The sequence below is a fragment of the Perna viridis genome, chromosome 7, assembly GCF_037379345.1.
Source record: "Perna viridis isolate PV_CMFRI_1.1 ecotype Kerala chromosome 7, ASM3737934v1, whole genome shotgun sequence".
Taxonomy (NCBI): domain Eukaryota; kingdom Metazoa; phylum Mollusca; class Bivalvia; order Mytilida; family Mytilidae; genus Perna; species Perna viridis.
The window spans coordinates 46476552-46499483 of record NC_142451.1 but is presented as its reverse complement, the minus strand read 5'-3'; the positions used below and the strand labels follow the sequence as shown (position 1 = coordinate 46499483).

The window sequence follows — 22932 nt, the reverse complement described above, 5'->3', positions numbered from 1 at the left end:
GGTCGCTCAAGGCCCCCAGTGAGTCATTGCATAAAACCTTTATTTCATCTTTAAAATGTGTGTTTTTATTTATGTTACTTTTTCCGAAAGTACGCAACTGCGCCCCTGGCCTTGGATTCAATCAGATTTATTAGTTTTATAAAAAAGAATGATGTTTGACCTTGCAGATAATTTTACTCATTCTTTATCACGAAGACAGTTTTATTAACTTATCAATTAAAGAATCGTACATGATTCGATGACAGTATTTTCTTTATGGAATTCACATGCCCTTTCCGTGTTTAGAAAAGCAGAGAAACTTAAATGTATGAGACTCAACAAAAATAGTTTGAATTTAGTCACACATGAATTTTAAAAGAAAAGTTTTAAACAAACTCGGATCAACCCACTTAGCGTGTTCCGGGATGATGACATTTTCTTTTTTTGTTACAGAGATAATCCTGATTTTAGAACACTGCTTTTCTTACAGAATCATCACGCAAGAGTTTTCATTTTTGTTTTTATTAACATTGATTCTACAGGCCATTGTTTCTACTATAAGTATCTTCGTAGTTTTACTCAAAAACTCATCTATATACTCGGTGTAATACGCTTCCGTTTCAGAAGAAAATAATGATAGCCTTAAATACAATTACTAACAACGATAAGAAAACTTCCCCCTTTTCTATCGTTGACAGTGACATATAAGAAAAAAATGCACAGGTACAACGCTGAGGTCGTTAACTCACGAGAATTTTCTAACTGCCGTTACTTAATAACCCCACTATGTGTTAATACGGTTATTGTGCTTAAAATTTTCAGTACAAGTCTTTGTAAAAATTATGCAAAATCTGAAATATGCATATCAAAAGCATAAGTGGTTGAAATAACAATCTACTTTCACTCAACCGATTTTCCTATATTCGTCTGAATATAGCTGAAATATTGCTGCTCGGACGTTAAACCCCAACAAACAAACAAACAAACCTATATTCGAAATGACCACTATTAGATCATTACATCAATTGTTTGGAAAATAGAGGTCTTTTACAGAGATTTGCCCGTGCAATGTGCATCCGCTGTGTATTTAAATGAAATTATAACCAATTTAACCAGAATGATATTGAAAGAGTAATCAAAGAATCTAAGATTCGAGCGGAAGTCAAAAGAGTCTAAAACGTCTAGTCCGGGGTAGACGAAAGAGGAAAGGAAAACTATAACACGGTAAAGAAATCGGTTCTCATCGTGCAGATGGATGTACCGTAACAATCCACGAGTATGAATGACGAATATAAAACGTCTGTAGTGAGGACTTCAATCTTGTATCAAAATAACCTTGTTGGAAAAGCCTAATTGTAAGAAGAGTAGCTCGGTACAAAAAGCCGCCGTATTTAAGACAAGCTATGTTGTAACGTATGAGTTGTGATATAAAAACTTCATACACAGATGCTGAAGGGATGTTGCTACAAATAAAAGGAAAGTTGGCAATAAGGAATGAAAAGTCATCGCGTTTGTCGTATACATGTAGTTTGGTTAATAGTTTCCCTTTACCATCGATCTCTAAGTGTAGATAAATATATGAGGCTGACTTCACAGTGTCTGTAGTTTCCTCTATCTCTAGTTCTATGGGAGTAGATGCGATGTATAAAATTCACTAAAATAGGATTGTTTAAAGACAACACGTGATCTATACAGCGGAAACTGAAATCAAAAGAACTTACTACACGATATTCCTTCTTTAGAATCAGATCAGATATAAATTCAGCCTCATAAGAATAAAGGAATGGGTCAGCGAGTAGCAGTGCTGAACATCTTGTCTTTTTCTAGAAAAGCAGAGGACGCCTACCCTACCCGTGCACCTGATCCACGCTCCCAGTTTTTAGTGGAGTCCGAGTTGCTCACTTGCTTTTGTTAGTTTGTATGTATTAATTGAGTTACTTTATGTTCTTTTTTGTGTATGTCCGTTTTTTATGTCTGGTCTTTGTCCTTGGATTGCATTCTTTTGATGACTGTTATAACCTTGGTTCCCTTGATTACTCTTTATTCTTTTATTCTGAAGATTACAGTGTGAAAGTGGGTTATTTCATTCCATATTTACCCACAGTCTGATTCTTACAGAGGTTGATACATGTATTTAATAGATTTGTTTTCAAAATAAAAGAAAGCAAAGCAGAAGTCCTTACAACAACTGTGACGTTTTTAAGCATTCTTTAATAAATATCCCATTGACAAGAAATGTCAAAGTGCTTTTGAAAAAAGACGGAGAAATACTGCAAATGCAATATCATTTAAATTGATTTTTTCTTATAAAACGAGTCTTAATTGTGTTCAGTGCGTCATCCGAAAACAAGACACTGAAGCGTAGACGACCACAATCCACACTACTCAGCCATAATACATCGCACATTGTATGTAGATAGTAAAGCTATTTTTGATCAACAATACACTTTTTTTCTAGCCATGATACTGAAAGAGGCTTTGGAAATAGAAATGTAATTAAAAGTTTAAAAAACATTCCATGAAAAAAATCAGGAAAGTCGCGTGAAGCTACGATAAACATACAATCGAAGCAATATTTGATTTTAATACACCGTTTTAAACATAAACGTATGTTCTTTTAAAGCCTCCCCAAAAAGAGCTCTTAATGGAGCGGCAATTTGATTTCTATAGGGAGCTAGGATCAAATTTTCTATCCTGCATGCCTTTTTATTTTGAGAAAATTAAGGTCCTGTCTATTTTTCTTTAATATGAAAAAAATATTTGGGCAATAAATTAATAAACCCTGCCTTTTATTTTTTTGTCTTATGACATGTCCTGGCTTTTTTATTTCTTGAAAATTTCAATCCTGCCTTTTATTTCAAATTTGATCTTAGCCCATAACTCCAATAAAAATCAAATGGTAGTTCACTAAAATACGTCTTATGGAGTTACTTTTGAATTTTGTGAAATGAAAACAATCTGCTAACTTGAAAGAATTATCCATATATTTTTGCTTTAGATTCGCAATATATTAATTACAGTGTGGGTTAATGAACATACAAACCATGTTAGCTTTAATTGTAACATCAGGGGAACGGGGTACGTTCAACATTTTGGAGCATGTCCAGTTATAAATCTTTTTTTTTTTATTTTAAATTTGAAAATGACGATGAAGGTATTCGCACGTTTAATTTTATTGATTAATCAAATCTCAATGTCTTTTAATGTAGCGGATATGGCCGAGTAGTTACGATTGATGTAAAACTGCGTTGTTAGACTATTATTGTAAAAAGCGAATCAATAATGAGCAAGGGAATATAAATAAATTGCGCTTGTTGTGTAAAAGCGTTTGTCACAAATTTGTGGAGTGAAATGGTAACGAGAGAGGTCCTTCGGTATTTTTCAGCTGGGACACTGTTATATTTGTTTCAACTAAGTCAAGGTAAATACTTTCAGATCTGTCAATGTTTTAATTCGAATTTTTGTATTTTGTCTGTCATGCATAGCCGAGTTTTCAAAATATAAAATTGAATTAAAAATAAGAGCAAATTGCGAAAATAGTAAGAAAACATTAATATTTCACATCGACCTTGTATCATAAAAAACATAAAAAACATATTTTTCCCGCTACAAAAATAAAACGAAAAAACATTTACAAAGGCATACCGACATACTTACGATGATTTAACAAAATATTTCATATAGACATTCCGACATACTTGCATGCCGTGTTAATAGAAGAAACATTTACACAGATATTCTGACATACTTGTATGCCGTGTTCATAGAAGAAACATCTACACAAACATTCCGACATACGTGCATGCCGTGTTAATGGAGGAAACATTTCCATAGATATTCCGACATACTTGCATGCCGTGTTAAAAGAAGAAACATTTCCACAGATATTCTGACATACTTGTATGCAGTGTTTATAGAAGAAACATTTACACAGACATTCCGACATACAGTATTTATAAATAAAACATTTACGCAATTTAAACAATGCCGACATACGTTATTTATTAAGAAAAACATTAAAACAAACCTACTACGGACAAACTTACATGTGGTGTTTATTGGAGAGAGCATTTAGAAAGATTTACCTGCAGATTTACATGCAGAGTTATTAAAGATCATACAGACAGGCTTACGTGTAGTGTTTATCAAGAACATATGCATTCACCGACAGCTTTATACATGCAGTGCTTATAAAAGAAATATTCACATAGACAAACCTACATACATTTAATTACAAACAGGGTTTATAAAAGAAACATTTAATACACAGACACGCCGACATACTTACACGCAGGATTTATAGAAGAAACATTTACACAGACACACCGACAAACATACAAGTAATGGTTATGAAAGAAATATTTACACAGACACACCGACATATTCACATGTAATGTTTATAAAAGAAATATTACACAGACAAACCGACAGACTTACATGTAGTGCTTCCAAAAGAAACATTTACACAGACACGCCGATATATTTACACGTAGTGTTTATAAAAGAAACATTTACACAGACAAGCCGACATACTTATGTGAAGTGTTTATGAAAGAAACATTTACACAAACACCGACATACTGACACGCATGATTGATTTATAATAGTAACATTTACACAGATACACCGACATACTTACACGTAGTGCTTATAAAAAGAAACATTTACACAGACACGCCGACATACTTATATGTAGTGTTTGTAAAAGAAACATTTACACAGATACGCCGACATACTTGCATATAGTGTTTGTAAAAGAAACATTTACACAGACACGCCGACATACTTATATGTAGTGTTTGTAAAAGAAACATTTACACAGATACGCCGACATACTTACAAGCAGGATTTATAAAAGTAACATAAAGATAAAGATACATTATAAACAAAGATACATTTTTGTTGGATTGTTGTAACCACGACATTTTCTTACAAAAATAATTGGACACAGACATGCCGACATACTTACATGCAGTAAATGTAATTGGAAATATTTACCATGTCTTTTTTTTAGTTTTTATAAAGAAACATACACGCAGGCTATCCTACATATAACATGTACCCAGGTATACCCAGGTACGTATTAAAACATTTACACAGGCATACCGACAAACAGTTTTTACAAAGAAACATTAAATCATGCACACTGACAAACAGTTTTTACAAAGAAACATTTAATCAGGGACAGTGACATACAGTGTGTATAAAGAAACATTATGACGGACATACCGACATACAAAGTGTATAAAGAAATACTTATGCAGGCATACCGACATACAGTGTGTATAAACAAACATTTACACAGGCATACGTATATTCAATGTTTGTAGAGAAATATTTACTTAGGTATACCGACACACAGTGTGTATAAAACATATACTATGTTTAAGTAACATTATCACATGCACACCGACATGCAATGTGTATAAAGAAACATTGAGCATAGGCATACCGACATACAGTGTGTACAAAGAAACAATACCACATGCATACCGACATAAAATGTGTATAAAAGAAACATTTATACAGTCATACCAACATACAGTATATATAAAGAAACACTGAGCACAGGCATACCGACATATAGTTTATTTATATTTTATTGCAAATAAAGCAGTAGGATTGGACACAATGAAATCCACTTATGAAGTCCTCTACAGATACAATTGACAACTGGTAGAGCATGATTTCATAATATACATAATTCGATATTATAGTATGTGCATGTGAGGCAAAAAAAATATATAAAACAAAGATAAAGGTTTAAATAAAAGGAGAGTATGTATATGAAGGAAGGAAAAGAAAGATTGCGATGAAACGTAGAACACTGTAATTCTACCACTTAAACGGTTAGAAATCTGTCAGGAGTTAATGACATTTTTGAATGTCTTAAAAATTTCGTCATCAGACAGTTCAGAACATCCGTAAATAAGTAGTCTTACATCTAATCACTGTCCTTCTGGAAGCCAACTAATTGTATTCATCAAAATTCGTCTTTGTTCAAAATAAAATGGGCACTCGAGAAGAAAGTGGTGGACATTTTCCACTGCAGATCCACAACGACAAGATGAATCAAAAATGATATTACATCTGGTTAATTTTATTCATCAAAATTCGTCTTTCTTCAAAATAAAATGGGCACTCGAGAAGAAAGTGGTGGACATTTTCCACTGCTGATCCACAACAACAAGATGGATCAGAAATAATATTACATCTGAAAAGATCATAATTTATAAATGACGTGGAACATATATTCAGTTTCCTTGGGCCATAATGTAAGGTTTTAGGTGGTCTGATTTTAATATTAAAATTCATATTTTTAATTGCATTTTAAATTTTGATATTGCATCTACATGTCTAATTGTGATATTAAGTTTGTTTCACTCGCAAATGGTGGAGGGAATGAATGACTCTGAGGTCAATGAAAGACGACAAAACGCAACAATGATATCGTCACCGTTTCGTAAAGGATATTGACTAATGCTTTAGATTGAAAAGAGGGGGGGGCAGTTTGGTAAGACATTCAGGGACATTGTTATGCTGAATATTATAAAACAGTTGCAATTGCTATTTTCTTCGTCTTTCATGCAAGGCTTCCCATCCAACCTCTCTATACAAAATCTCTTTACTTGTGAATGTCGGTAGACCAGTTACAATTCTAGCCGCTTCAAGTTGTAAGCTTTTAATTTATTGATATAGCCAGTACCACAAGTACCCAAAACTTCACATGCATATTCAAATAAGGGTCGTATAAAAACAAGATACAGTTTCTCTAGATTATGTCTGGAAATTTTGAATTTGAGTTGACGTAGAACAATAAGGTGTTTTTTGACACTTTTAATAACTGTTTCGACATGGCAGCACCACTTAGGCACCGACCATTTTTATACCGAGGGGGGAGGGGGCCTGGGATTTTCAATGTTGCTAAATATTTTTTTCTGCTCTTCTTGAAATTATTTATTTTTTTTTCAATGCAATTGAATAATATTTTTTTTTCGGGGATATGGCAGATTTTTTTTATTTTTTGCTAGTCAAATTTACGGTAAACAATAAATGTAAAATATTATATAAATATCAAGGGAGGACATATGAAAGTAAAGAGTCCTCAGATAATCAGATATTGTATTCTTATTAAGACCAAATAAAATTAATTAATAGGGTTACATCCCAATCAATCAATTAATCGATATGTTGTCGGCTTTTTCCGGGGTGATCTTCAAGACCTCAGGTGGAAATTTGGTTCGGTCCTGGGGCTTTTCCAGTCCTTATTCGTAGGGCTTTTATGATGTCATTCTTCGAGATTGGGCCAGTATCAACATCAAGGTCTTCTCCAGGAGGTAGATCAGGAGCATCTGATATATATTCTCCATTTAAAAGTGGTCGATCTGGGTTTGTTATCACATTGCCATTATTGTCTTTCACTGGTTTGGATGTGTTGGTCTTTCTATCTGTCAGTTGGCGTGTGATGTTGTACTCAGTTTTTGCGATATTTCTGCCCATTGCATTCTTTGCTTTTGAAGGGAGCTTGTTGATGTAGGTTCTTTTATCCTGTCTGTTCCTTTCTCCTTACCTCTTTCCTATTGCTTATATGTTAGTTCGTCAACCATTCTTTCAGCAATATTGTCTTGACCTGGTCAAGTTATATCTTAACACACCTATGCTTCTCAGTTGTCTCGATTTTATCGTCAGGTAACCATGGCTTGTATTCCTTCTTTGAGAATCCAAGTTCTTCTTGGCATGTGGTGTTATATGTGGATTTTACTCTTTCCAATTGTTTGTCTACCGCGCCCCTTCCTTATGTTATACTTTTGCCTTCTAATCTGATCTTGTCTGGTTGGCATGGCTATCTTAATCTTCAATTTAGCCGCCACAAGTTGATGATCGGATGCTATATCAGCAACTCGATAAGCTCTAACGGCTGTCATGTTATTTCTCCATCTCCTGGCAACTGTAATGTGATCTATCTGGTTTCTAGTTGTCATTTCTGGAGACACCCGGGTTGTTTTGTGTTTTGTGTATATCCTTGTGAGGGAGTTGGAATGTCATACCTCCTATGACTAGATTGTTCTGGGAGCAAAAATCTGCATTAAGAGTTCTTCATTTTCGTTGATGTTACCAATTCATTCCTTCCCCGTGATGAGTTCGCCTCCCTGTGTTATCTTTTCAAACTTTGGCATTCATGTAACCTATTACAATCAAGATGCCCCAAATGTTGTTCAATCTTGGGTAGCATGGAGCTGGTTGTAAAACTCTTCTTTGTCTTCTTCCTCTGCTACGTTGGTAGGAGCGTAGCATTGATTGACTGTTACTTTTTGCATCTTTGACATATACACATATCACAAGTATATTTCAGGAATGTTACATTGGCTTCAGATCATACACATATAGTGAAACTATTAACTAGTTTCGTGATTACGGGTAAATGTATTATGTAAAAGATGCATATATAAAGAACGGTATATACATGTGATGATTTTATCTTCAACAATAAAAAAGTGCTATGGAGTAATATTTACAGTTTAATTGTTCATGAAAGACGTGCATTATAAAGGTTTGACCAGGGTCTGCTTTAGTGGTGGTTCTAATAGTTGAGAGCATTCAGCGTCATTAATTATATAAGACCAGTGCTTTCGTAACAAATACGAGATTGTGTGTAATGTTGGATAGTATATTGTTACAAATGTTAATAACTTTTTATTTCTTTTATTAACTTAAGTCTGAGAGCACACGCTCTGCTAGTGGCAGCACAAGCTGTATATTTTGCAGTCGAGTAACTTTTTAATGAATAAAAACTTTTGAGATTGTGCATTAGGCACATTGGACTACCAATAAGTCTTAAGTTTCGTAAGGTGTCACCCTATTCCATTTGGATTTAATTGCACTTTCTCTTACTGAGGACTTAGATAAAGTGTAAATATATTTGAGTAGTTCAGGTTCTTATTAGCAATGTTAAATGACATTTGAAGTTGATCAAAAGACCCATTAAACAATAAAGCCATCATCTCAGATCTTATTATGTTGTGTTTGTTTGGGAACTTTGGGAAGTTTATAAGTTCTTACGCTTGTATGTCGCATATGTCAGGGCTAGGGACTGTCCTTATTGCACATCGCATTAAGAACTAATTCTAATAGAACAAATTATAATATTAGAAGTAAGTTCTCATTGCTCAAAAGTATAGCATAGCCTTCTTTTTTCATTTCAAAGTGAACGTTTTCAGCCGTCATAATTAGTTCATTACTGAACATGCTTGTATACATGCGTACAGAAGTTCTTTGGTCTTTAACTATAGGTAATAAAAATAGTCAATAAGTCTTCGCAATTTCCACTTTGGGGAATAATCGGACGACATGGTATTCTGGTCTTTTCTCTATTGGAGATAAAATCTAAATTGTTATAATGTTTAGTGGTAGTTTGTGTGTTTTTTTTGCATCTTTCCAATAGTTTGTTTAACAAACTGGATTAATATAACACAAAAGTCTCTGGATATTGATATCCATTTAGTTGCTCATTATAACATTATGAATTTTTCGACTATAAACCTTAATATGTTGATATTAAAGACATTTGTTACATACCTCTTCATACATATTTTAGCCCCGTGCAGGTCCGGGTGTCAACAGAAAAGGCCTGCACAGCGCTAAACTTGTCGTAAAGGGCGACTAAATAGTGCTCAGAAACCTAGCCGGGGGCTAGGCGCTCTGCCCACAGAGCAACTGTGATGTGTGCCCCAGGTGGTGAAATGGGGTACCCCTGGCGTGTTACATCCTGGGGTTGTCAGGCTATAATACGGAAAACCCGACCGCAAACCATAGTGGTGCACCGTGTTGGGAAAGATGCCACGTCCCTCACACGTTAAAGAACCCTGCTGTGGTATTTGATAGGAGTAGGAACCTTTGCGCTCCGCCACAAGATTCTAAATTGCCCAGCCCTACCCATCCCTTCCTTTTATCTTGTGGCAATCAAAATTTGTCGACCCCATTATCCATGTTGAATGGCAGTTTATGGTACATTCACTATATGTACAGGAGACTCCTCTCCTCTCCTTTTCTTTTTTATATCATTTTTCTACCAACTTTTTTTTATGGACAATAGAATATAGCATTATTTTTCCATCATTAAGCAACTCCATTTATTTTTTTCTTGCCACAGCAAACATATTTTTTTTATTTTTCTTCAAAGTGAAATTAATTTTTTTTCAAAGATATTCCAGCCCCCCCCCCCCAACCCCTCAATATAAAAATGGTCGGTGCCTTAGCGTCATCACTAAAAGTGACACCAAGAGGCGTATGAATTTTGGACAAAGATATGTTTGTATTAGTCATTGTAAATTTGATATCTGGAACTGGATATAATCGAGAACATAATTATTTGTCTTCTCGGGATTGAAAGATCCATTTAGAAGACCTGTTATTCAATCCTGTCAATTTTGATCAACTACATTTTTAATGTGTTCTATGCTTTGACTAGAAATATTAAAAGAGGTGTCATCGGCAAATAATCTACATAGGGAAATGAGTTTGTCAGCAATATCGTCCATATAAATAATAAAAGGTAAAGGCTCAAAACAGACCATTAGGGGACACTAGCTAAACATTCCAAAGGGATGATGATAATTCATTTAATACCACTCCTTGTTTTCTTGCATATAGACAGTCTTTAAACCAGGTGAGTAAGCTTCCGTCAATACCATAGGATTTCATTTTGCATGTCAGTCCTCTGTGCCATACATTATGACATGCTTTCGAGAAATCACAGAATATAAAACAGTCGAATTCTCTTTTCTCTAGGGAGCTCAAAATACAGTAATAAATTTCAAATCATCGATAAACCGTAGAAAATTTTGGAAGAAACCCTGGTTGATATTTGTAAATTAAATTATTTCTATGGAAATGGTTATGTACAAGTTTAAATAAGAGTAATCAAGGGAACCAAGGTTATAGCGGTAATCAAAAGATTATAATCCAGGACAAAGACCAGACATGGAAAACAGACACACACAACAAAGAACATAAAGTAACTAAAATCATACATACAAAGTAACAAAAGTAAATGAGCAACTCGGACTCCACTAAAAACTGGGAGCATGGACCAGGTGCACCGGTACGGTAAGCGTCCTCTGCTTTTCTAGAAACACCCGCCGAGTTGCTCATAAAAAGTCAAGTCCGGGGTAGACAAACGAGGAAAGGTAAACTATGACCCGTTGAATAAATCAGTTTTCATGATGCTGATGGATACATATTAATGATCCACGAGTTCGTGATGACGACCATAAAACTTCTGTAGTGATGACTTCAATCGTGTAGCAACATAACCCTGTTCCAGAAACCTATTTGTTAGAGTTCTGGCGCGATACAAAAAGTCTGGCATAACGTTTGAGTTGTGATTTGAACACTCTATACGCAGGAGCCGAAGGGATGTTGCCACAGATGAAGGGAAAGTTGACAATTCTGAATGAAAAGTCATCACGTTTGTCGTAAAGTTTGGTCAATAGTTTTCCTTCACCATCGATTTCTAAGTGTAGGTCAAGATATGAGGCTGACTTCACAGTGCCTGTAGTATCCTTTATCTCAAGTTCTTTTGAGTAGATGCAATGTATCAAATCCCCGAAATTTGGATTGTTTAAAGATAATGCGTCATCTATATAGCGGAAACTGAGATTGAAGGATCTAACCAAACGATATTCTTTCTTTCTGATCAAATCAGCTATAAAGTCAGCCTCATAAGAGTGAAGAAATAGGTCAGCAAGTAAAGGAGCACAATTTGTTCCCATTGGAATGCCGACCGTTGTTGAAAAACACGTCCACCACACTGGACAAATATGTTGTCGATTAAAAATTCCAGCATTTTGTAAACATCTTCCTCTGTATATTTGGAAGATGAATTGGAATTATTTCTTACAAAGTATGAGGAATCTCAACTAAGAACTATAAACATCTTTCCACAACTTTGTCAACGCAGCTTATTAATGAAATTGGTCTATAGTTCGACGGAAGAGATTTTTCACCTTATAAGTCGCTAATATTGTTAGCGACTTCTTGCACTCGTAATTGTGCACAATCGGATACCAATAATTGTGCATAATTAAGATATACATGTAGGTTTAACGAGAGTGACTTCCCTTTATTCATTAGACGGTATTGATAGTAATCATGTCTTGATAGAAGCATGGATGTCAGTCTTCCACGTACTTGTGTATTTTTTCCTTCTATTTTTGTGTGCTGTTTTTATAGTTGTTGTCTGTGTAGGTTGGATTTAGGTGCTTTCATGACATTGTGTATTATTTGTATGTTGTGTTATTAAATAACACTATAACAATAAAGTTGAAAAACGACAGGATGTTCCGTATATCCGTTACATCCATCATTTTGTGCATTATGAAGCTGGCTTCTAACAGATAATTCGACTGTCTTTGTGGATATAAACCACTAAAATCCTCCAAAATCTTTCGTAACACAATATGAGATCAGCTGACTGTTCCTATACTTGGTTTAATTTTTGTTTTCATGCTAACATATATACTCAATACTGTTAAACCCGTTTAGTACTCATACGTGGTATTTGTAATTCATGTTTTGTTAATAATAAAGCTCCAGTTTCGCCAAACAGAACTAGCTGTCAATTTCAGTACTTTATATTCACATATGATTTTCATAATTATGTATAATTTATACTCTACGTTATGCTGCAGATCCTTGCCATGTTTACCGCTATAGCTTCATACGAGATAAAAATGTTCCTGTCATATAAATGTCTTCAACGTGTGTTTCTTGCTTGTATGAGAATTAGAAGTTAAATAAATTTACATGAAATGCTCAGTTAATATTGAACATTACCCAGTTCCCGATTCAGGCAAAGGGACTCGTTACAAGACTATATAGGTCATATACAATAGCACGGCCCCAATATCTATATTCGTTGCCAGTTTCTTTCTTTTTTTGTTTTTGCTTGTATGAGAACGGGACGTTAACATTAAAAGATGAAATGATCGGTTAACATTGCATTTATGTAATATTACAGATTTCGATTCAAACACAAGGGTTCTTTACAGTTGATTATATATAGGTCATATATATTATCAGGATCCCAATATCTATTAACAGTCATTGCCAGCTGTTTAATCTGGTGACGGGTACTTGAAAACAATCGGGTCATTACGGTTACGAGTAGGCAATGATATCAAGGGAACCACGATTTAAGCGGAAGTCACCCGATTTTAGAGCATATCCCATTCGTGTCATTTCGGGTGTTAAAAGTTAGCCAAAATCAGTGACACAGAATATTTGAGCGACTTTGAAGACTTCAGTCTTTGATTTAAATACAGGAATAACGTTTCCAAGTTTCCAGCTGGAAGGATATTTTCCTGTTCTCAAGTAGGGATTTGTTAAATAATATTGGAAGTGGAATAGAAACAAGTTCAGGGAACATTTTCAACATTCTATGACTGATTATGTCTGGGCCTGAGGCTTTGTTTGGATAAAGTATTTTTTTAAATATCAGAGATTTCCTGTATGTCCGATGTTATATCGGATAGTTTTCGTTTGTTCGAGTTTCATAAGTAGGAGGTTCTACACACATCTCGTCGAGTGATGAGATCTTGGAGAAATAATTGTTAAGTACGTTACATTTTGCTTCGTCTTCGTATGCTATCGCATCATTGATGAAGTTCATTTAAAGGGGTATAGTTGAGGGACTTTTATTTGCTTTTAGTAGCGTTTCCATAATTTTACAGTAAGTTTGGGGATTGGACGCATTGTCTAGATAATTTTCTTAATTTTGTTCGAATTTTTCATTTGCTATTTTTTTTTCATGCGTAAAACTTCAGAAAAAAAAACATTTGAGGGAATTGCTTATAATAATGAGGTCAAGAAGGGTGCAGCTTCGTTCTGTTACTCGTGTCGTTTTATCAATATTATGTAAATTAGATATATTTATATTTATATAATTAAATGTATTTATAGTGTCAATTAACTTATTGTTTGACTGTTTAAATGAATCAGAGTTCAAATCTCCCATGATCACCAAATTTGGATTATTTTTTCTCCCACTCATAGGCTTCAGTCACACCGCACTAGCGAGTGATTAAAAAGTTGTAATTTACCCGCCACGTGCCGAGAAATTAAAGTATCGCGTGAAGACTCCCACACTTACCACGCTTACCATGCTTATCATGTTTAAAGTTGTTATTCATATTGTTGATCAATTAAATACTTGTTGATTTACGAATGCTATTCATATTTTAAAAGATTAGTTGGTAGTGTATCAACTATTCATAATGGTAGTGATACTGATGATGCAATGACTGGAGGGGAGATCTTTGACGACGTATTTGATGTTGGGAGAATTAAGGGTGTTGTTTAGTTTATTTGTTATGGTTTTATTCATGGGAGAAACAGATTCTCCCTCATTTTTCTGGGGGTTTAAAGAATTTTTCCACTCTCTGTAGTTAAATTTAAGATGTTAACTATCTGGAGTGGAGAAATCCTGTAATCCCCTCGAGACTGAAGGAGAATCTGTATGTAACCCTAATTCAACTGCATGATTCAATCGAGTCCAGTAGTGATCATCACCCGAGTTCGGTGGTCTTTAAATGTGACGTAGCAAGATTTTTTCTCTTTCGTACACAATTCAATATAAAGAGTTTCTTCAAACGAATTTTCTCATTTAAAATGATTCAAGTATTAAATCATCATCTTTTAGATTGGAATCTAAGTGTGATTCGGAAATAGTTAGTATATCGAATTCCTCACAGAGATTATTTAAAAAAAATCAATTTCTGATACTGCGGATATTCACTAGACAAGCTTATAATGGAGACATGTCTATCATTTGATATTTCATTTTCTGTGATTTTGTCCATCTGAGGGCCAGGATTTGTCTCAACATTTCCTATCATTATTTGTTGTTACTTTCACATATATTCGACCATCGATTGTCTAATATGCATGACTTTGATTTTTGTTTTTCATAGTTGCTGATCTTTTCACAAGAGTTGTTTTTAATTCAGTGAGGTTCTCTGTACTGAAGATTCCTTCAGGATCTCCTTTGAGGGCTTTTGCATTAGAATAAACCAGATGTCTAGTTCTGTAGGAGATAAACCGAACGATTATTTAGGATTATCCATTTTTTTGCTCTACCAATGATCGCAATGACAGCGACCAAAGTCTTCTAGATGGATAGTTTCAAGTTTGCCATGGCAAATGTCTAGGATAATCTCATCAATATTCACAGGATGGAGAATTTTACCATTTCTATCTACTGGCACTGGTAAATTGTTGAGGCGGCGTAAATAATGTTCTTGATTTTCAATCACTCCTATTTTCTATTTCACTTATTTTGTTATAAAGGTACCCTATGTCCTTGTCCTTTTCTCTGATTGAAGTTATCTTGTCTTTGACTGCTTTTTCAAGAGTATTTATTTGTATAAATTGTTAGCAGATTTTCTGTCTCTGTTGTTCTTTACACGCTGTCTTGTTGTCTAACCTTTGTCTGGACTGGTGTAATTTTTGCCTTAACACATTTTTTGACCTCTTGTTCTATTATTGGGACAATGACTTCTTTGATTTTTCTCGACAATACTGGAATCACAGAATTCAGAACTTCAGGGCTTGCAAGGCCTCCAGAACCTTGTTAGCGATCGATTTTCTCTAAGTTGGTGTCTTTTTGTAGTACCTATTTCTCCTAATTCACAAATAGAATTTGGTCTTCGAATCTGGTGAGTTTCTTGACGAAGGGTTGATGTAAGTGTATCAGGACTATCAGGATACCGACACATAAATATTAAAGTTTCAGTAAACAATGAAGATTTTAATCACTTCAGCTTCAACTTCAAGGGCATTATCACCCTTGGGCGCCCTATTGTTTACAATTGTGTAACTCGAGTTTGATATATTTACAATAATGGTGTTGACGTGTTATTTAATTAAAAAATCAGCTAACTGTTATCATTCACACTTATCAATAATGTTTATTTAATCAGCAAGCATTCTATCGATCGTTGTCCATCAAAAAAGTCCCAATTTTTAGGGCCACTCGTTTACCGTTTTGCCATTCTAGCGCATGCTCATTGATGTTCCCATGACATTGGATTAATACAGTCACTATGAAGAAAAATCTAAACAGACACCGACATACAGAGTATATAAAGAGACATTCATTCCGGGATATGGGCATATTTATTACAATAAAAATATTTACTCGGGCATATCTAAATACGATGAGTATAAAAAAAATTACGCATGCATACTGACAGACAGCTTTTATAAAGAATAAAAAGAAGGCATGTCGATATAGACTGTGTATAAAGGCATACCGACATACAATGTGTATAAAGAAACATTATCCCAGGCATACGGACATACATTGTGTATAAAGAAACATTATCATTGATATACCGACATACAGCGTGTATACAGAAACACTTAAATGCAAGATTACCTTTATACAAAGTGCATAAAGAAACACATATGCAGAGAAACCGACTTACAGAGTGTATAAACAAACATTCGCACAAGTATACGCATATTCATTGTTCATAAAGAAGTATTTACTCAGGCATGCCAAAGTACAGTGTATGAAAAAAAATATTTACACAGACATACCAACATACAAATTGCATAAAGAAACACCTACGTAAGGAAACTGACAAACAACTTTTATAAAGAAGCATGCCACTTATGCAGGCCTACTGAAATTCAAAGTGTATAAAGAAACACGTATGCAGGCATACCAACATAGAATGTGTATAAAGAAATATTAACACAAGCATACCGACATACAGTGTAAATTAAGAAACATTTACACTGTCATACCGACATAAAGTATGTATAAAGAAACATTTAGCATAGGCATATCGACATACAGTGTGTATAAATAACATTATCACAGGCATATAAATATACAATGTGTATAAAGAAACATCATCGTAGTCATACCGACATACCAAGTGTATAAAGTCTTATGCAGGCATACCGACATACAATGTATACATAAAAACATTAGCACAGACATACCGACATAAAATTTGTATTAAGGCATATAATCACTAGCATACCAAAATGCAGCGTGTATAAAGAAACATTAGCACAGACATACCGACATAAAGTGTGTAAAAAGAGACATTTATTCAGACCAGGCATACCGACATAGTTTTTTTTCTATTATAATACACGTTTTTGCAATCATTCCACCAGACTCATAGTGTTTATTAATGCTGATATAGCTGAACATCGTAACATTCAGTTGTTTATATGTATTAAATATTTTTGTAGGTATTACCAGTTACAGAAAAGTATTTGAAGTAATTTCACCAAAGCAATGGGGAGAAGGCGTAACGGCTTGTACTTCTAGAAACATGGAATTTGCCATTATCAAGGACAACCCTACAATGGCTGAGGCAATCAAGTATTTATCAACTTTATCAAGTCTGTACGTTTGTTCCAAGTAATTCATTATATACATTATTTTATCAAAGCCCCATTAATTGGGCTGATGTCTAAAATGTATATAAAATAAGACAATGCAATGCTATTCGCTACACTTAACTGTCGCTTAAAGAAAGATCTATGATCTTTCTCTACATGTGTCATTGATTATGTCGGATTATTATTCAAACTGAAAACAATTACACCCTCTTCTGATTTCTCTACAACAGAGGTAAATTTAAGATTTCAAAACTGTTATAACTTCAATAAGTTCATTAGCATTAAATCATTGATCATAACAACTTTAAGATGATGAAAACCTAATCCTAAGATTTAAATGACGGTTTTTAAAAGTTTATTATAGGAATCTGAACTTATACTTTAGTTGCGCTCCATTTTTTTTTTAAAACAATCAGCATAAACGAGATTAAATTACGATACTGCCATTTATCCTGACATTTCTATTGTTAACAGTGATAGTGGAGACGAAGCGGTTAAAGGAATTGTGTGGATAGGGCTGAGATGGAACCCTTTCGACCATAATTTTATGTGGATAGACGATGCAAAAATGGACTATAATTATTGGGAAAAGGATGAGCCAAATTGCTTATATGAATACTTCAGTTGTGAAGGCGGATACCAACACTGTGTTTCAATATTTATTTACAGAGAGGATGCAAAAAGTATGTGGAGAACCAGATCGTGTTCTGAAACATACAATGTGTTATGTATGTATGGTAAGTATGATCTAAATCGATAGTATAAATCGAGATGACGCCGAAAATAAAAAAAAATCAGAATAAATCTCGAAAAAAAGGGAGTGAGTGTTACTACAACATACACCATTCTATGGAAGCTAGGTAGTTTTATTTTCATTTATTATAATAATTTGGTTAACAAGTTATTATATCAACATGATCAAGTAAGATGACTTTTAAACTTAGCTAACTACAAAACATGTGTTGATATAGCTTACTTAAATTCTTGTTATTAATAAGTTTAATCATTATGACAATCTAAGTTATTATAACAATCTAGGTTGCTATGACAATCTAAGTTATTATAACAATCTAGGTTGCTATGACCATCTAAGTTATTATAACAATCTAAGTTGCTATTACAATCTAAGTTGTTATGATAATCTAAGTTGTTATGACAATATAAGTTATTATGACAGGTATTACAAGTAGATATATCAAGTTAGCTAAGATGTAACATCGCATTAGAAATAAAATATTCTGATGCCAACGGTCCTACTTTCGCACTTCTGTACCATCCTATAACACAGAAAAGTCTGGTTTCATTTGTTGTCATTTCCGGATTGCATCCAATTCCTGTAACAAAAGAAGGATGTTTTAGTTTTGTATCTTAAACAACAGTAAGTGATCACGTCTAGCTAACAGCTTTAAGTTTTCTTAAGTTGTGAAGAAAAATAAATCCTAGTTGATGTAAAATTTTAAAACCAAAAGGCATTAATTTTTAAAAGAATATCAATATGTATTCAACTTCGTCTTCTTACATGTTACACCTGCTGCTCGTAATATCAAAATCGATTTATATTTGTCTTTTTTATTGATATGCTAGTCTTTTTTTTACAAATACACTGTCTGCTAAATGTGCAATTGAAGAACTGTCCACAATAGAAAAAATAATTTACGATATATTTTTTCGTGATTGTGATAAGTACACTTGCCTCTTAAATTAAATTGTAAGGAATTTATTCGGTCTAATTTGTAAGTACTTTAATTCATGATACCGATTTTCGTGGATTAGGGAAAACACGTAAGTTTGAACTCGTGGTTTTGAGTTTTCAGTACACGCATCATTGGGAATCTGCTTTCCGTTGGGAACCAAATACCGTGGTCTGGCTCACAAACAAATACCACGAAAATTGGTACCCCACGAACAATATTACTTTCATATTATCTGATATAACATAAATGCCCATGGTGCACACTTCAAAGTAACCTGCAACGCAGGTTATTTTGTGTGCATCACGCGATTGAGGTTATTTCTTCATGAAAAAAATATAACAGTCAATCCTTAAATGTTTCTTGTTTGAACAGGTCATACGAAATAACCTAGTTTGCGGCGGTTTACACTTATTTTATATATAAACAAAGATAACTGGCAATTGGGTTGCATCGACCTGACTTTTGGTATCCTGTGGGATTTCTTGACATATTCACGATATCCATATTCGTTCTTTTGAGTATTTTAATATGTTAGAAACATTCCTTATAATTTAATTTCTTACTGAGTCAAATCCAAATATCAAGCTTTGGTTCGTTTATTTGAGATTATTTGAAATGCGGAGTGCGGACCGATCGATATTAATGACGTCACAGCACCATAGCAAGTTCCATTGCTTGAAGAGAAACATCTTATCAGGAAGCAAGTTAGAAAATCAACTTAAATTATAATATATATGCACCTGTTAAATGCACAGGAAGATGATCGACTGCAGTGGTTCAACCTTAAAACATACAGGGTTTCAATTTGTAAAATCGTAAATGAAAAAAAAATCAATTTGTTTTTATAGCTTGAATCACAGACTTTTGTAAATAAGTAAAAAAATGATCATGTTATTTGTTTGTAGATTTCACACCAACTATGAACAATTTGTCTTCGTTTGGCATTATGACCCAACAAACTTCACAGGCAATAGATGTTAAATCGACAACCGACGAAGGAACCTCTCGCACAGAAACTTCGATGAATGAAATTTTCCATTCACTCTCAACAAGAGATTATCTTATCAAAAGTCACTCACCCTCCATGGAAACGTCAAATTCACGTGACTACGAAATGTCTACTGCACATGAAAGGACTACTCAGTCACAGACAAATATAGAAACAAGAGATGTGTCAAAGTCCACTGGTTTGTTTATTTCCATACATATCCTAACACTTAGTAGTACAAAAAAGTCCTACAAATACTAACATGTAAAACACTTTCAATATTAGTATTCCCAAAATCTCAGTACTTGCAGCCTAACAATCTAAATTAAGTACTATTCTGTGTAAGAATCAGGCAATGGGTGGCGCATCTTTTTTAACAATTTGGTTTTTATTGCCTCAAATATATTCAGTACACCTAGAAAACAACCAAACAGCTACTGAAAATTATCCTGAAGCATGCGTAGCGTAGATATTTTTTGACTGGTTATATAGGAAAAAGTGCAGGAAAATTTTCCTGTCATGTTTCCATAGTGCATTTCAACTAAATTTGACCTATGAAAAAGTAAATCTCACAAGTACTTTCATTGTTATTTCTAGAGGTTATGAGGTATAAAAAAACCTGGAAAATGCAATAAAATTTTTGCGTTTTTTTCTTCATGTGCAACACCTGATACACATTTTGCCTGATTCTCAGACAGAGAAGTACTTAAATACTGAGGAGATTGATTCAGTTACGAATTAATACAAAAATCAAAATTAACTAAACTCTACATTTAGATACTTTGAATAAGGTTATCAACCATAAAAAATACGTTCTCTCATTTAATATACGCAAAACATCCCTTCTTATCATTTAGTATGCAATTTAATTGTTAAATGTTTATTTTTTTTTAAATTAAACTGCTTTATTGGTTTTCCTCTACATTTGTGCTAAATTTAATTTACAGTTAATCAAAACCTTTAAATGATTCTTTAATAATTTGATTAACAAATGCTATCCTATTGCATACATGTGAGTTTGATACATTTTTTTATTCCCGTCCTTTTACAGACAAACCCACAAGTCCAGACAATTCTACTCGAAATACCAATGCTTCAAGTCCCGTAAGTCCCACCTGTCAAGGGAAATGCAACTGTACATTTCAATATGCAACACATCATAGAAACTATACTATGCCCGAAGCCGAGTATATATATAAAATAAATACGAAAAGAACCAGTGCTTACATAAGACGTTTGACATCGGCTGAAGACCAAAGATTATCGGCGAAAGTGTTGGGTTGCAGCGGTGCCAGTGTCATTATAGCCATTTGTTTATCAATTTTGTGTCTTGACGCTTCTAGATTTGGCATGCACAGAAAAAGCATGAAAGTATAAAACAGTGGACAATAAAAAGAAACGATTTTTTTTACACTAATGTTTTTATGAATAAAAGTGACGATGTAAAAGCTTTATAAATATATATTTTTATATTTTCAGTATGTGTGTGTTATTAATATAATGACGTATACTTGCTGCAACTTACAATTTACGAAAAAAAATATTTCTTTTGATACCTTTCAAAGTTTGTAAGTGATTCAACTCGTCAATTTTAAGATCATGTTTATCTTAAAATCATTTTGTTTTGAATTAAAGTCAGGCATAACATTTATATTTCGAATACAATTGGTTTAATGTTTGTGAAAACCTTGGGTATAAAAAAATCTAAATAATTCATATGTTCTATATATGTTTTCACGTGTTTCGAATCAACTTGTGAAACATATAAAACGTATGAGCGGGCCTGAAAAACTCATAAAAATCATACAGTATAAAACATATATTCTTCGTTTGTATGCATAAAACTTGTCTTAACCAAACGTTTTAACCAAACGTTTTATTGTGAATTAAACATGAAAACATATTTTGCATTTCTCCCATGGACCAAAATACAATTTAAGGTATTTACTATAAAAGTAAAACATTGGCAGAGTGAACTCATAAAATACTGCGTATGTTCATTGAGTTCCGATAAACAGTTGATAAAGTGCAAAAATACCGATCATATTTATTGCAAATTTTGATATGCTGTACACGTGTTCCAAGGGTGTTATCATGTTTCGTCAATTTTTAATTAAAAGTTCAAATAAACAAAAGGGCTTGTGTTGTTTTTACTATTCAGTCTGCTATCATCTGTTACTCCTCATATATAACTGAATGGAATTGGATTCTACTATCTCATAATCTTTATTGCATGTTTCTTTTGTACACCCCCTTCCAAATCAATACGGATGCCGAAAGGTGCATGCTATCAAATGGGGAAGTGTGGGGGTATCAAGTTAGTGAGTTTGACATTTCTATAATTATAATCAAACTTGTTTGGGAAAATCATTGGTTATCTGTTTTTAAACGAATTTCAATTTCAACAGTTAAAAATTATAATCACACAAATTTAAATACTTTAACAAAATAGCGAAACATTTCACACCAAAAAAAATTGTTTTTATCTTCTAAAAATCAGGTAAAATTATCATCATTATGACTAACATCTTCAATAGTCAGAAATATACTTTTAATTCCAACATTAAGTTAATATATTTTTCACCTTTACCTGTACATCTATTTAAGGATTAATTATCATAACAACACTTTATATTGTAAAACATCTATTGTTCTTTCCATTTTTGAATAGCCAGAATATGAAATTTTAAAATGTTGTAATAGCCAGAAGACACCGAAAAATCAGGTTAAGAATTCTATGACTGACTATTGAAATTAAGGAGAATGTGATTTTTTAAAATTCCTATACCCATAAATACAAAACTGACAAAGCTAATTTAATTTTTTCAGTTTTAGTATATGTTTTAAAAC

General features: G+C 33.5%; 1 protein-coding gene across 4 annotated transcripts; it reads left to right on the top strand.

Moving 5' to 3' along the window:
• The first annotated feature begins 3005 nt into the window (after window positions 1-3005).
• On the top strand, window positions 3006-21560 carry LOC148612965 (uncharacterized). Of its 4 annotated transcripts, none has more exons than XM_088594905.1 (5): window positions 3006-3400; window positions 17248-17380; window positions 17875-18137; window positions 20000-20281; window positions 21134-21560. In XM_088594905.1, the coding sequence occupies exons 1-5, from the start codon at window positions 3331-3333 to the stop codon at window positions 21457-21459; spliced, it is 1074 nt and encodes a 357-aa protein (XP_088451031.1). In that variant the 5' UTR covers window positions 3006-3330; the 3' UTR covers window positions 21460-21560. The 4 variants fall into 4 exon arrangements, with proteins under 4 accessions (XP_088451031.1, XP_088451030.1, XP_088451032.1 ...); XM_088594904.1 differs by having other exon boundaries at window positions 17248-17404; XM_088594906.1 differs by lacking the exon at window positions 3006-3400 and adding an exon at window positions 13135-13350 and having other exon boundaries at window positions 17248-17404.
• Window positions 21561-22932: the final 1372 nt, after the last annotated feature.